The following is a 14169-nucleotide window of genomic DNA, read 5'->3' as shown; positions in this document are numbered from 1 at the left end:
GGAGGAACTCTGAAGCAGGGCTGACAGCATCTGTGGTGAGAGAAGCAGAATTCAACTTTCACCTCCAGCGTGAGCCAGAGCTGCCGACTTTCTCCAGCGTGCTTTGTTTATTTAGCAATGATTATTACTTGTTGCACGTGAGTAGATTTCCAGCTGCGGGTAAACAGTTGTGAGCTGTTGGCATATGACTGTACGAGTCGTAAGTCTACCCTCCTTCTACAGCTCGTCCATGTGTATATGGACAGACAAATAAAAAGCATTGGTGTGAGGGGGCGGATGAAGAAACTGGGAAGGTGTTTCAATGGTTCTTGTACAATTCCCCACGATGCTCCTTTCAACTTGCCATGACTTGTTGCTGTTCGGTCTCCTCTGCACGCTTTCACTCGCTTGCAGGTGATTGGTTCACAACATACAAAGTCTCTGACTTATTGATTAAACGTCATGTCTTATGCCAACTGATGAGGGAAAGTATACTGCCATTCTGCAGGCATTAGGTGATTTTCCTGCAAGGAAAAGGAAGACCAAAGGCGTCTGGCTATAACGTTTGCACCCACGAGCCAGTCAGATAGTTGTTGGCAAGCAGAAGGACCTTGACATCAACAACAACTGGTCACAGCTGCACAGACCAATCAGCTACCTATTGCTGGCTGAATCTCTTTGTACGTTCTCCCTGCTACCAGATCAGTTACAACCATACCTCCCCCAACTTGTTAAACAAGCAGATGTAAACCGCACTTGCAATAAGTGCTGGGAACTTGCTTTTAAAGGTAATTTCACAAGCCAGCAACAGTATTACGTTTAATCATTCAAAGACACACCTGTTTCCTGTCAGACCTGCTGTGTTCATCTCATCTGCGGGTGTAGACTTCCATCAATTAATTCTTGGGGGAGATAGAGTAATATGTCCCTCATTTTCAGGCTTGACGTATCCAACTTAATATAGCACTTAAATAAATTGCAGGTTACCAGATGGCATTGAATTTTAAAATGCTTTTGTGATCTTTGTATATATAAGTAATTACTAGGATGTATTGTAGACTGTATATGCATGTTAATAGATTTAATTGCTTTGTCTTTCTGCTGAATTAACCCCTTTGTGAAACTACAATAAGTCCATGAGCGAACTTTATGGTGTCAGTGTATGGAGTGAACTTAGAGAGTGTCGCGTGTGTTTTTTTTTGATGGAGCCAGGTCTTGCACATACGAATTAAATATTGTCCCATACGTGTCTGCAGATCCACACGTACAAACAGGAACGCAAAGCTCCTCCGAAAGAGCTCCTGGATCAGCATCGGGAGCTTGCACAGCGGATCCAGTGGCAGAAAGCGCAGTTGGATCGCCGGGAGCCTGCTGTTCTGAAAGGTGGTGTATAGAGAAAAAGGAGATTTATTACAATTGGATGCAGGCCACATCTCCAGTGCTTTGTACAATTTTGACCTCTTTCCCAAGTAAAGATATGCTTTCTTTAGACAGATATCAGCAAAGGTACACTAGATTCTGTCACCAGGGATGAGGGTATAGTCCTGCGATGCTCCATCTGGCTTTACATTCTCTGTAATTGATAAGACATTGATGGAGTTGATGCTTTGAGGATGTTTTCACTGTCTGACCCCTAGCTTTCGGAGTCTCAGAAGCAGCATTTGGCAATTTAGGACTCCCAGAATGGTCACTCTGACAGCACTGTGGGTGCGCCCACCCTGCACGGGCTGCGTGTGGGTGCGCCCACCCTGCACGGGCTGCGTGTGGGTGCGCCCACCCTGCACGGGCTGCGTGTGGGTGCGCCCACCCTGCACGGGCTGCGTGTGGGTGCGCCCACCCTGCACGGGCTGCGTGTGGGTGCGCCCACCCTGCACGGGCTGCGTGTGGGTGCGCCCACCCTGCACGGGCTGCGTGTGGGTGCGCCCACCCTGCACGGGCTGCGTGTGGGTGCGCCCACCCTGCACGGGCTGCGTGTGGGTGCGCCCACCCTGCACGGGCTGCGTGTGGGTGCGCCCACCCTGCACGGGCTGCGTGTGGGTGCGCCCACCCTGCACGGGCTGCGTGTGGGTGCGCCCACCCTGCACGGGCTGCGTGTGGGTGCGCCCACCCTACGTGGTGTTGCAGCGGTCAGGAAGGCAGCTCTGCATCACCTTCTCCTGGGCACTTCGGGGTGGGCAACACATATTGACTGTGAATGAAAGAACTGTGAACCTTTTTAGAATTTTCCACAGCAGAATGTGGACACCCTAAGTATCTTGAACAATAAAGCGGAGAGGGTTTTGGATAAGAGACAGGAGTGTGGGGGAGTGTGGCTGAGGTTATTCAGCAGTGATTTGGTTGAATGTTGTACCAAGCTCCTGGACTTGCATTTCCCATTTCTGTCCCTGCTACTATTGGGGTTTTAAAGGAAGGTGGTTCAGCAGCAACCAATTCCAGAAAGATTAAATAATCATTCGTGTGTCATTGGGTCGAACTTTGGCCTCTGTTAAAAATCTCGGTAGGTTCAAGGTCTACTCCAAAGATATGAGCACATAAAGTAGACGTAAACCACCGGTACACCACTGAAGGAGCTCTGCACACCCACAGATAGGTTTATAGATCTACGGTCCAACTCACCCACGCCAACTAGACTTCCCAGTCTCAACCCATTTGCCAGCATTTCGCCCATATCCCCCTCGCCCCTTCCTGGCCCATCTACATGGCCTTTTTAAATGTACCAGCCTCCACCCCTTCCTCTGGCTGCTCGTTCCCCCCATGCACCACCCTCTGTGTGACAAAGTTACTCCAGAAAAGCTTTCTTAAATCTTTCCCTTCTCACCTTAAACCTCTGCCAGGTGAAAGTGAGGACTGCGGATGCTGGAGGTTAGAGTCCAGATTAAAGCGGTGCTGGAAATGCACAGCAGGTCAGGCAGCATCCGAGGAACCTGATGAAAGGCGTCCTGCCCGAGACGTTGATTTTCCTGTTTCTCGGATGCTGCCTGACCTGCTGTGCATTTCCAGCACCACTCTAATCGTTAACCTCTGCCCTCTAGTCTTGGACTCCACCAACACCCCCCCCCCCCCCCCCTTTTTTTTAGGAAATGTCTTCAGTTGGATCATTAAAGCCTTGAGATCCTACAGAGCTATTCAAAAAAGAGCAGGAGAGTTTTCCCCTTTCCTTACCACCCTCCAAAGAAAACCCCTCCATTTTCTGTGTTAAAGTTGTGATCAGTAAAGCAAGTCTCTTGGTCACTGTTCCATTGCTGTGTATGGGAGCTAGATGTTTACACTTCACTGTGGTGTTTTCTGCATTCCGTAACTAATTCACATCAGATAACTGAATCGTTGGGAAAGTGCTTTGGAACTTCTCGAGCCTGTGTGAGAAACGTGCTGTCATTATTTTCCCTCCTTTTTTTTTGCTTTTCCTCTCCTCCTGTATTGTTTTTTTTCCCTTCCCTTTCGCTTTCCAGGCCCTGCTGCCTAACTAACTGATTAAGTATTGCCCAGGGTGGTTTAGATCACTGGCTTGGAGGTAGTCAGTCTTCTCAAATCTGTTTGAGGAGAAGCAAATCTTGTCAAAAGTTTCCTTTTTTATCTCTATCTCTGTGACTCTATTTTAAAACATTTATTTAGAACATGGAGCCGTGCAGCACAAGAACAGGCCTTTGGCCTACGATGTCGCACCGAACATGATGCCAGATTAACCTCATCCCTTCTCTGTGCTTTTGGTCCATATTCCCTCCATTCCTTGCATATTGATGGGCTTATCTGAAAGCCTATTAAACACCCCTATTATATCTGCCTCCTTCACCCCCCGGCAGCACCTTCCAGACTCCTACCCCTCTGTAAACAAAAACCTTACCCCTCATGTTTCCTTGGAACCTTCCGTCTCTCACCTTTTAAATGCATATCCCTGGTTTTAGAAATTTCAACTCTTGGGAGAAAAAGATTCTGACCTTCAATCCTATCGATGCATCTCATAATTTTGTAGACTTCTATCCAGTCTCCCTTCAGCGTTTGCGGCTCCAGAGATGACGACAACAATAGCAGCGTTCACGAAGCTCCTGGATAGATACGTGAATAGGAAGGGAATAGAGGGATACGGATCCTGGAAGCGAAGACAGATTTACTATGGAAGGGCAAAATGTGGCAGCCCAGGCTCGGAGGGCTGAAGGGCCTGTTCCTGTGCTGTATTGTTCTTTGTCTTTCTTTTTCATAGAATAGAATCCCCACAGTGTGGAAACAGGCCAATAAGTCCAAGCTGACCCTCTGGAGAGTATCCCACCCAGACCCATTCCCCTTACTAATGCATCTAACCTACACATCCCTGTACACTATGGGGCAATTTAGCATGGCCAATTCACCTTAACCTGTACATCTTTGGATTGAGGGAGGAAACGGGAAGAAACCCACGCAGATACTGGGAGAATGTGCAAACTCCACATTGCCCAAGGCTGAAATTGACCCCGGGTCGCTGGCGCTGTGAGGCAGCAGTGCTAACCACTGCTCATACTATTTAATCTAGGCAGCATCCTGGTAAACCTCTTCTGCACCCTCTCCAAAACCTCTACATCCTTCCTGGAATGTGTGCAACCAGAAGTGAATGCAACACTCTCGTGTGTAGCCCAGTCAGTCTTACAAAGCTGCAATATGACATCCTGACTCGTGCACTCAGTTCCCCAACCAATAAAGGCGCGCAGTTCCCCAACCAATAAAAGCACGCAGTTCCCCAACCAATAAAGGTACGCACGCCACATGCCGCCTTTCCCACCCTATCGACTTGCAAGGCCACTTTCAGGGAGCGATGGACTTAAACCCCAAGATCCCTCTGAAATTCATCGCTGTTCAGGTTCCTGAAATTAACTGTGTATTTAACTTCTATTTAAAAAGTAAACAACTCTCTTGAGGAAACCTTTTGGTACCAGTTTTATCTGATTTATTCTGTGAAATTACTTGGGGTGGTATGATGCAAATCATTACTGGTGTACTGTAGAAGTTCAGAAAGCTCATTTGGAACAGTGTCACCTCCAGTTAGGGCTGCTTCCCCTGATGTTCGCTGTTCCTCAGGATGTGCCTGTGCTGTGGCCCAGGAGGCAGGTCGGTGGCACTGTGTTGTTGGTGTCGACTTGGCGGGTTGTTGTCGTTCTGTACCTCAGGAAGGCAGCGCTGAAAAATAACCAGCTTCTGAAAGAGGGCAGAAAGGAATATTATTGGATTTATGCTCGTGCTGATGTGGGGAGGTGAAGCACTGGTCAAAAAATGGAAACTGAGTTTTGGAGATCTTTATACGAACCACTGCCATCATTCAAGTCTGTGTTTGGAACCCTCCATTCTGCAACATTGATATATCGCATTTGTTTATTGTTAACTGCTGTTTTATTTAAATTGCAGAGTATGTGACACAGTTGGAGAAATATGTACACTACTACACAGACACAGCTAAGCGACTGGGCACCGAAGGGAATCGAGTAAGTGTTGGGAATCTCTGGTTGTTGTGACTGGAAAAGGGTAGAGAGTAGAGTGCTCAGCTTCCTATTGGAACAGATCCTCGATTTTATTTTCTTGGGGTGTACTTGCTTCAGGCTCTGCGCTGGAGGAGAGATTGGAGTCCAGGTGCTGCCCAGATAAATGCACCAGAGGCATCAAGAGGAGCAGGGCGCCCCCTGCAGAGATGTCCAGTGATACCAGGGCCACAAGGCTCCGAGTGTCATCCCAACTCCCCTAATACTCAGTGAGCCCAGTTTACCGCCGCTCCCAGTGCTCACTGGTCCCAGTCTGGCAGTATCCCAACTTTAAAAACAAGAGCAATGTTTTTAATTCCTTTCAAGGCAATCTTCTCTTTCTGTCTTCTTCAGTCTCTGATCTTTTGCATGACACCAACATTCTTTTCATTCCACACTAGTGATTCCTACAGATGCCTGGGTCCTAAAATCTGCCTGCCGAAACCTCTCCATCTCTTTTCTCCTTCCAATATAGATAGTTTATCTCAGTCTTCATGTAGGTTATCTCTACCATACTGAATTACTTAGGGAGCTGACATAATTCAGAGAGCTAGATGCATTCCACTCTTCCCTTCTACCTAGTCATCCAGCACAGAAACAGACCCTTCGGTCTAACTTGTCCATGCTGACCAGATAGCCTACATTAATGGTCTCATTTGCCAGCACTTGGCCTATATCCCTCTAAACCCTTCGTATTCATGTACCCATCTACATGCTTTTTAAATGTTGTAATTGTACCAGCCTCCACCACATCCTCTGGCAGCTCATTCCATACGCATACCACCCTCTGCGTGAAAATGTTGCTCCTTGGGTTCCCTTTTATATCTATCCCCTCTCACCCTAAACCTATGCCCTCTAGTTTTGGACTCCCCCACTCCAGGGAAAGACCTTGTCTATTTTTTATAAACCTCTCTAAGGTCACCCCTCAGTCCTACACGCCGCCTATTCACCCTTTCCCTGTAGCTCAAACCGTCCAACCCTGGCAATATCCTTGTGTGTCTTTTCTGAACCCTTTCAAGTTTAACAACCTCTTATAGCGGAGAGACCGGAATTGAATGCAGTATTCTAAAAGTAGCCTTATCAATGTCCTGTACAGCCGCAACGTGCCACCCCGATTCCTATGTTCAATTCTGAACAATTCTGCTCTCTCTTAATTTTCTGAACAGGATTTGGCTAAAGAAGCATTATACAAGAGGAAGTTGGTGGATGACGAGGTAAGATACTGCTCTTTATGCTGCTTTTTTTCAGAACAGGATGGCTGCAACAGTGCAGCAGTTATCTGTCTAAGTGATAGCCCCTATGTTTAGTCTAGTCTGTCCCACGACATGTTTTGTTACAAATGTATGTTGGTCTCCCAAGAAAACGGTTTGCGATAGTTCTTCGGATAGTGGCGTGCATCTCCTAAATCAAGAGGCTGTAATTGCAGCTCCTACACCAGGGAGTGTGAGAATTGGATTCAGGCCGATGCCTCAGTCCAACACTGGGGGAGTGTTGTACAGATAAAGGTACCATCGTATAATGAGATGTTTAAAAACGCGGCTGTATTTGACCTCTGGATAGATGTAAATGATCAAAGAAAAGGGGAGTTTACTTTGTCTCGGCCAATATCTATCCCTTATCTAATGTCGCTAGGTAAATTAGCTGATAGTTATTGTATTGCTCCTTTTGTGTGAGTTTGCTGTGTGTAAATTGATAGTCACCTTTCCTACATTTACAACACTGGCTATCTGCTTCAGTAACTGCGGAGCACTTTGGGGTAACCTGGGCCAATGAAAGGGGATAATGAAATACATCTTGTTTTTACTTTATTGATGCTGAGCCCAACTTTTCAAGTTTAGCTTCTGGTTGCCTCACAAGCCAAAACGTAAGCACAGCACCAGGTCCCCACGGGGAGACAGAACATGTGAACAACTAAAGATCCCCATGTGCTGCTGACTGACCATTGCTGTGGGGACTTACCTCACTGGTCCTACCTACTTGCTGTCCCTCTCCTGAAGGTGATAAATTGCTGAAGGATAGTTCCTTGGGTCTCGGGAGCCATGCACTCATCAAGTGAAGGCTTTCCAATGTGAATTCTTACAGTGCATAAAAATGCAAACACATTGTTTGTGTTACAGTTACTATAAGGTGTTGATACTGTTGTCTTCAATTAACATCCTCTTTTTTATTAATTTTCTCATTCACCCACGCCTCTCCTGCCTATTCTCTTTCTGACACCTTCACACCACCTTGTCTTCCTCTTTTACCACCTCACTCTCACCCTCCCCTCCCTCTTTCCCTGTTATTGTCACATTTTTTTAACCTCTCTTCCTCTTCCCCCTCTCTCCTCTCTCTCTCTCTCTCCTTTTTCTTTATTCTCTTTTTCTCTCTCTTCTCTCTTTTCTCTTTTCTCTTTTCTCTCTCTCTCGTTTCTCTCTCTCTTCGTTTCTCTCTCTCTCTCTCGTTTCTCTCTCTCTCTCTCTCTCTCTCTCTCTCTCTCTCTCTCTCTCTCTCTCTCTCTCTCTCTCTCTCTCTCTCACATTTCTCTCCCACACATAGCTGCAAAGATTCAGACGATAAGGACTGTAGTGTTTGGATTGGCGCCTTGTCCTCCCTCACAGTCTGCAGTAAACACTCGTGGCATCTAACCCGCACCAGAAAAACACTCGAACTTTCAGGACTGTTGGATGGGGAAATCCAATTCACCCCTCTGCAACAGTCCGCCCAATCCCTGAAACTCCTGTACGGTGGAGTAAGGAACCAGACAACAGAAAGCACTACAGACGACCCCGTCCATCTGGAAATCATAATATCTCGATGCTTCAAGAATCCCGTGGAACAGGAGCTGTGCAGCAGGCATGCACCGGATAATCTTAGCAGAGGTTGAAATGTACAACTGAATCAAGCAATATCCTTCTTGCATTCCTGGGATTATATTTTCCCTCTCCTCTTCCAACCCTGCAGCCCCAAACCTGTAGCTGGGTGTCTGATCCTACCCCACCAAGTAACCTGAAATTATTTCTGATTGTGATATGTTGCTTTTTATTTAATAATTACAGCGCAAAAACAAATCATCACCCGTGTCATCAAACCCCCATTAGTACTGCCTCTAATTGTCCAATATGAGAGAGAGCATTGGGTCCGGTCGAATCCTTGGGATTCAATTTTATTTCACGGGATTGTGGTTTTATTTCAATCTGGTGTTCTGAGATCTAATCCTGCAGGTCTAATTATGTTTTCTTCCCACTCTCCCTCAAATATTGAAAGCAGTGGCCTTAAATTTTGTGTCCTGGTCGCTGGACGTGATTTGAATGATCTCCCTTATCCAGCTGTGAAGTTGTTGGCTGGAACTCCTTGTTGGAAAGGTCAGGCACATGTAACACTGTCCTGTCCCTCCAGACTGGAGTATAAGGGGGAGGGGGTGGGGTAGAAGATGTTTGGGGGGGAGGGGGGGTGAAGTTTGTTGGGGGGACAAGTTTTGGGTGGGAGTGGTGAAGATCCTGCAGACATCAGGGCTGCAGAATTGATGGAACAACAGTATCTTTTTTCTTTGTTTTAAAATCTGTGCTTCCAAGGGAGAATGTCAGGAAAACGTTCCGCCTGAAATGAGCCTGCCCACCAATGTGTGGGAAGGCTGGTTGGAATCACTGGCCCTCACACAATCTCCACGTGGCACCCCGGGCCCTCGCTGTATTCCTGAGGGAGCTGGGTGACAGCTTTAAGGCAAAGGACACAACTTTGAAATTGTTTTGTCAGTGCTGCGCTGTCATGGGTTAGACATGTGGGTGGGAAGGTGCATGGGCAAGAGCATTCTTCCATCTGTGTAATCACTGAAAGGGAACAGTAATATCTATTGCTCTTTTTATTTTTGTCACTTGTAATCAGTTACTTTGAAATCATGACCGAATCACTGCCCTAGCATTATTGTCCACTTATGATTACATTTATAACGTAAATTTGACCGTGGAAGATTAAAATTCTGTGATAATGAATTGGATAGTTATAGAGCAGGACTGGGAGTTCAGTCAGGACTTGACTCTATCCAGGGGTTTGGGTGAGGTTGCATTACAGTTTTAGTTTGAAGTTTTAAAGTTCTGGGAATCATTAATTTAGGGATATATTATTAAAAGTTGTTACTTTTCCCCCTTGCACTGTTTGTATACCAGGAAAGGGCTTCTGCTGTTTGGCGCCAAGTGGTTTTGATGATTTTCTTAATTTCTTTGCTCTGCTTTCAAAGCCCTGACCCAGTGGTATGCAGCTCTATTGGACTGCCAATCTCTGCTATCTTGGCCAGCTAATTATTACTTACGGAGACGTGATGAGAGTGGGGATGTTTTTCACATTGGGAGGGATTCCAGGTAAGTCCTGACCACTAGCAAACCCGCCATCACCAATCCTGTTTATTTTCCACTGTGCAATGGAGTCGGCTGTGTACAGTCATCTTGTTTCCCAGCACTTTATTCAGGAATCCTGCTGTCCTTTGGCCAATCCAAAAATAGTTCATGGCTTCTTCACTGAAACTTAAACTTAAAAGGAAGGGGAAGGGACAAGAAGTGCGGCACGATTCAGCCCTAACAAAGGTGGATTGAGATCAGGTGAAAGTTTAACTGACCCCTCATTGCTTTCCAGCTCTTAGATCCTACATCCAGGGAGGAAACAATTCTGTAAACCTTGTGAAATATCTCCCACCACTGACCAAGCCCTGAGTCAGCTTTGGGTGTCAACCCCCTTTAGAAAATGATCCCAGCTCGGGTTGTTAGCAAATATATCTGTGAAGCCTTAAAGGAGTGCACATTTAATAGCACCAGAGTATTTATTTAAAAAGCTTTAATTTCGCATTGAAATGCAAAGTGCACAGATTGCGGTATGTTATGTAGTGGACAATGCCTCTGTCGTGCAAGCACATGTACGTGTGCCTACGTAGTGTGTAAATGTATTTGTGCACAATTATTTGCATTGCACACATGTAGTGAATGAACTGCCATTAATCGTTCAGATGTTGCAGATGATGATAAAACACTTCTGCATGTTTGGGTTTCTGGTTCAGTGCATTGTTGTACAGGAAGCGATTCTTGATGGGTCCCTGGAGAGACTTAAATTCATGAATGCCATAGTGGATCTGTGCTCACCCGCTTTAGGTTCTTAAGATCTTCACGAGTAGGCCTTTCAGCCTAATCAAGCCTGGTTTACCCTTCCTTAAGACGATGGCAAATCTGATTGTGCTCTCAGTAACGCTATTTGCTTGTACCCATAATGCTTCACTCTCTTTGTCAATCAAAAATCTTTTGAGCTCCATCTTGAATGTATCCAATGACCCACTGCCCTCGCTGGGGACCACAGTTCCGAAGAGTAAAAAATGAGGTCTGCGGATGCTGGAGGTCACAGCTGAAAATGTGTTGCTGGTTAAAGCACAGCAGGTCAGGCAGCATCTCAGGAATAGGGAATTCGACGTTTCGAGCATAAGCCCTTCATGAAGGGCTTATGCTCGAAATGTCGAATTCCCTATTCCTGAGATGCTGCCTGACCTGCAGTGCTTTAACCAGCAACACATTTTCACCACAGTTCCGAAGGCCAATGATCCTTTCAGTCAGGGAATTTGTCCTCCTGTGCCTCATCTTAAATGGGTGACAGCTTTTACTAAAATAGTGCCCTCCACTTCTGGGTTCCCCCAGAAGAGAAAACATCCTCTCGGCACCTGTTCTGTCAAGGCCTGCGGAATCTTCTATTTCTATATGATCACCCCTGTTTTCTAAACTCTGCTCGGTGCAGACCCAATCAACTTCACCTTTCTTCATAAAAACATAGCTTCATCTCCGGAATCAGCCAGTCGATTCTGTCTGCAATGTTTCCAATACAAGTTCCTTGAGTGATAGGACCCAAGAGGTACATAATACTCTGGTGTGATTTTATCAACATCCTGTACAGTCGTTCTAAGGCTTCCTGACTTTAAACTTATTCTAATAAAACTGGGCCAATATCCCAAATGTCTTCCTAGCTACTTGCTGTACCTGTGTGCTACGTTTTTGTGATTCATGCACAAGGATACTAGACCCGTGAGTAGTGTAGCACTCTGCTATCTCTCTCTCGCTCTCTGTCTCCATCTCGCGCTCTCCCTCTCTCTTTAAGTAATAGTTATGATTGTGGAGGAGCCGGTGTTGGACTGGGTTGGACAAAGCTAAAACAGGCACAACACCAGGTTATAGTCCAACACGTTTATTTGGAAGTACAAGCTTTTGGAGCGCTGCTCCTTCATCAGGCCATTTACCCAGAGCAGCGCTCCGAAAGCTCGTGCCTCCAAATAAACCTGTTGGACTATAACCTGGTGTCGTGTGAGTTTTAACTAAATCATAATTGATGGGCTGGAATTTGGCACTGACCCTCCGACCAGTGCTATGTGAAAGGAGAGATGTAAGATGGATGTTTCAATTGTAGACTCTCTTACTTCAGGCCACTGCTGCTGCACGATTTATGCCATATTTCTTATTTCTTGTTTTCCAGGCACTGCTGTGTAGTTCCATCATTTTCTGTTTTTTTTACTCTAGCAGAGGGCGAGTCAGCCGAAGGAGTTTGGGTCAGTGGGTTTGAGCTATTTAGGGAGGAGATTTAGTTTGGAACATGCCCACAGAAATACTGTGTGTAAAACACTAGATTTAATATTTTACAGAGTGGATGTGACAATTGTTTAGCAAGTCCCAATCAGTTTATAGAGTAGCTGCGATGATGAGGGTGAAAGATCAGCATCAATCTTCTCCAGCTCTTGAATGCGCTCGCTCTCAGACTTCATTTTGCAGTTTGTCCTGGTTAACCCTCCAACCTGCTCTGACTGTGATTGTCCAACTGATGGGCCAGAGGGTGGAGGGGCTGGGTGACCCTCGTAGAGTGTGGTAATCACCCAGGAAGGTTTCGACAGTCACTGTCAGGGTGATTCCCTTTCTCCACGTCATTGGGGAGACACCTAGCAAAGCCTGCCACTGAAGCAGCTATCCAGCGAACATCCTGCAGTCTGGAATCTGAAGAGTGTGCACTAACTCTGCCCGAGATGGAGACCATCCTAAGCACCACCTTGAACGGGCTTGTTATAACACTTGCACAACAGGACTGATACAGGCCGGAGGTGTTAAACCGTGGTCACAGTGGAGTGTTCTTCATGTGGACGTTATCCTGTGTTTTGCACAGGTTCCCGCACAATGCCTTTGATTTCCAGTTCTGGGAAGAGGATGGGGTTGTTTTAGAATTTGGTGAAGTGCCTGGGTAACTCTGTACTTGAATGTCTTACAGATTGGAATGTAATGTGTAAAATGGAGATGATATTGATTGCTATTCATTCATAATAAAGGGATACAGGAAGAGCTGGTTTTCATCATTCTTTTCTTTAAAGCTTCCTGGTCACGGTTTTCATTCTGTCAGGCACCGCCCGTGCTGGTGTAAGGAGATTGTTGGTAACATGATTCCTTCTTTAACGTGGTTGTCCGTAGGAAGTCAAGGATGAGAGAGGGACATGTTCGTGTGACTTTGTTATAATTGGCTGTTGTGTTTTCTACATTATAACAGTGACTATACAGCCAGTGTACATTAGTAATTTTAGACATTTCTGAAGTCATCAAACTTTGCAAGACTATAAATTGCAAAGAGGTCTCGATCAGTTGGGTCAATGAAGTGAGGAGTGGCAGATGGAGTTTAATTTGGATAAATGTGAGGTATTGCATTTTGGTTAAACTAACAAGGGTGGGACTTATATACTTAATAATAGAACCCTGGGTAGTGTTGTCAAACAGCGAGTCTAGGGGTTAACGTAGATAGTACTTTTGAAATTTGCGTCACATGTAGACAGGTGGTTAAACATACTTGTCTTCATTGCTCAGACCATTGAGTATAGGAATTGGTATGTCATGCCAAGATTATAAGTTGGTGAGGCCACATTTTGAAGAACTGTGTGCAGTCCTAGTCACCCTGCTATAGGAAGGATGTTATTAAGTTGGAAAGGGTTCTGAAAAGATTTACCAGGATGACATTGGGACTGGAGGGTTTGACTTACATGGGTAGGCTGAGACTTTTACCCCTCAACCTTGTATATTCCAGGGAGAACTTGAGGTATATAAAATCGTAAGGGTATAAATAAGATGAATAGCAATGGTCTGCTCCCTAGAATGGGAGAGTTCAAACCTACTCAGTATATTTTTAAGGTGAAAGGAGAAAGATTTAAAAGGGAGGGTAGGGCAATGTTTTCACACGCACTGTGTGGTTTCTACATGGAATAAACTGCCAGAGGAAGTGGTAGGTGCAGGTACAGAGAGAACGTCTAAAAGGCAGTTAGACAGGTACATGAATAGATAGGTTTAGAAGGGCGTGTGAGCTAAAAGCAGGCAAACGGGACGGAGTTCGGTTTGGGAAATATGACCAGCATGGATGGGATGGACCAAAGGGGCTGTTTCCATGCTATATGACTCTGACTCTGGCTCTAAATCCAAGCTTTCTCTATCATAAGACTTGAACAGGAGCGTTAAGCTAAGACCTGATAAATTTTAGTTAAGGAGGGTTGACTTAGTAGTTCTGGATTGATTTCTTGCCCTGTCTTTATCCTTCTCTTCAAAAAGTTGGAGAAACTTGGCTGTTCTTAGGAGAGATACAACTTGAATAATTAGTCAACAGTATTGCACAGCTGAATCAGGATTGCTAAATCAGTGTCACGCAGTGTACAGACAAAATGGGATTGAAAGGCCGAATGGCCTAT

At 45.6% G+C, this 14169-nt stretch overlaps 1 protein-coding gene across 1 annotated transcript in view; it reads left to right on the top strand.

Annotated features, from left to right (window-relative positions):
- Positions 1 to 10859, top strand: part of cc2d1a (coiled-coil and C2 domain containing 1A) — a 71572-nt gene extending 60713 nt beyond the window's left edge. The window contains exons 26-29 of the mRNA XM_060854911.1: positions 1236 to 1362; positions 5350 to 5426; positions 6626 to 6673; positions 7998 to 10859. Coding sequence (XP_060710894.1) covers positions 1236 to 1362; positions 5350 to 5426; positions 6626 to 6673; positions 7998 to 8018 — 273 coding nt within the window. The 3' untranslated portion in view covers positions 8019 to 10859. The remainder of the gene's footprint in view (positions 1 to 1235; positions 1363 to 5349; positions 5427 to 6625; positions 6674 to 7997) is intronic.
- The last annotated feature ends 3310 nt before the right edge of the window (positions 10860 to 14169 follow it).

This window comes from Hemiscyllium ocellatum, chromosome 45 (genome assembly GCF_020745735.1).
Source record: "Hemiscyllium ocellatum isolate sHemOce1 chromosome 45, sHemOce1.pat.X.cur, whole genome shotgun sequence".
Taxonomy (NCBI): domain Eukaryota; kingdom Metazoa; phylum Chordata; class Chondrichthyes; order Orectolobiformes; family Hemiscylliidae; genus Hemiscyllium; species Hemiscyllium ocellatum.
The sequence above is the reverse complement of the archived record's forward strand: the minus strand, read 5'-3'. Positions and strand labels throughout refer to the sequence as shown.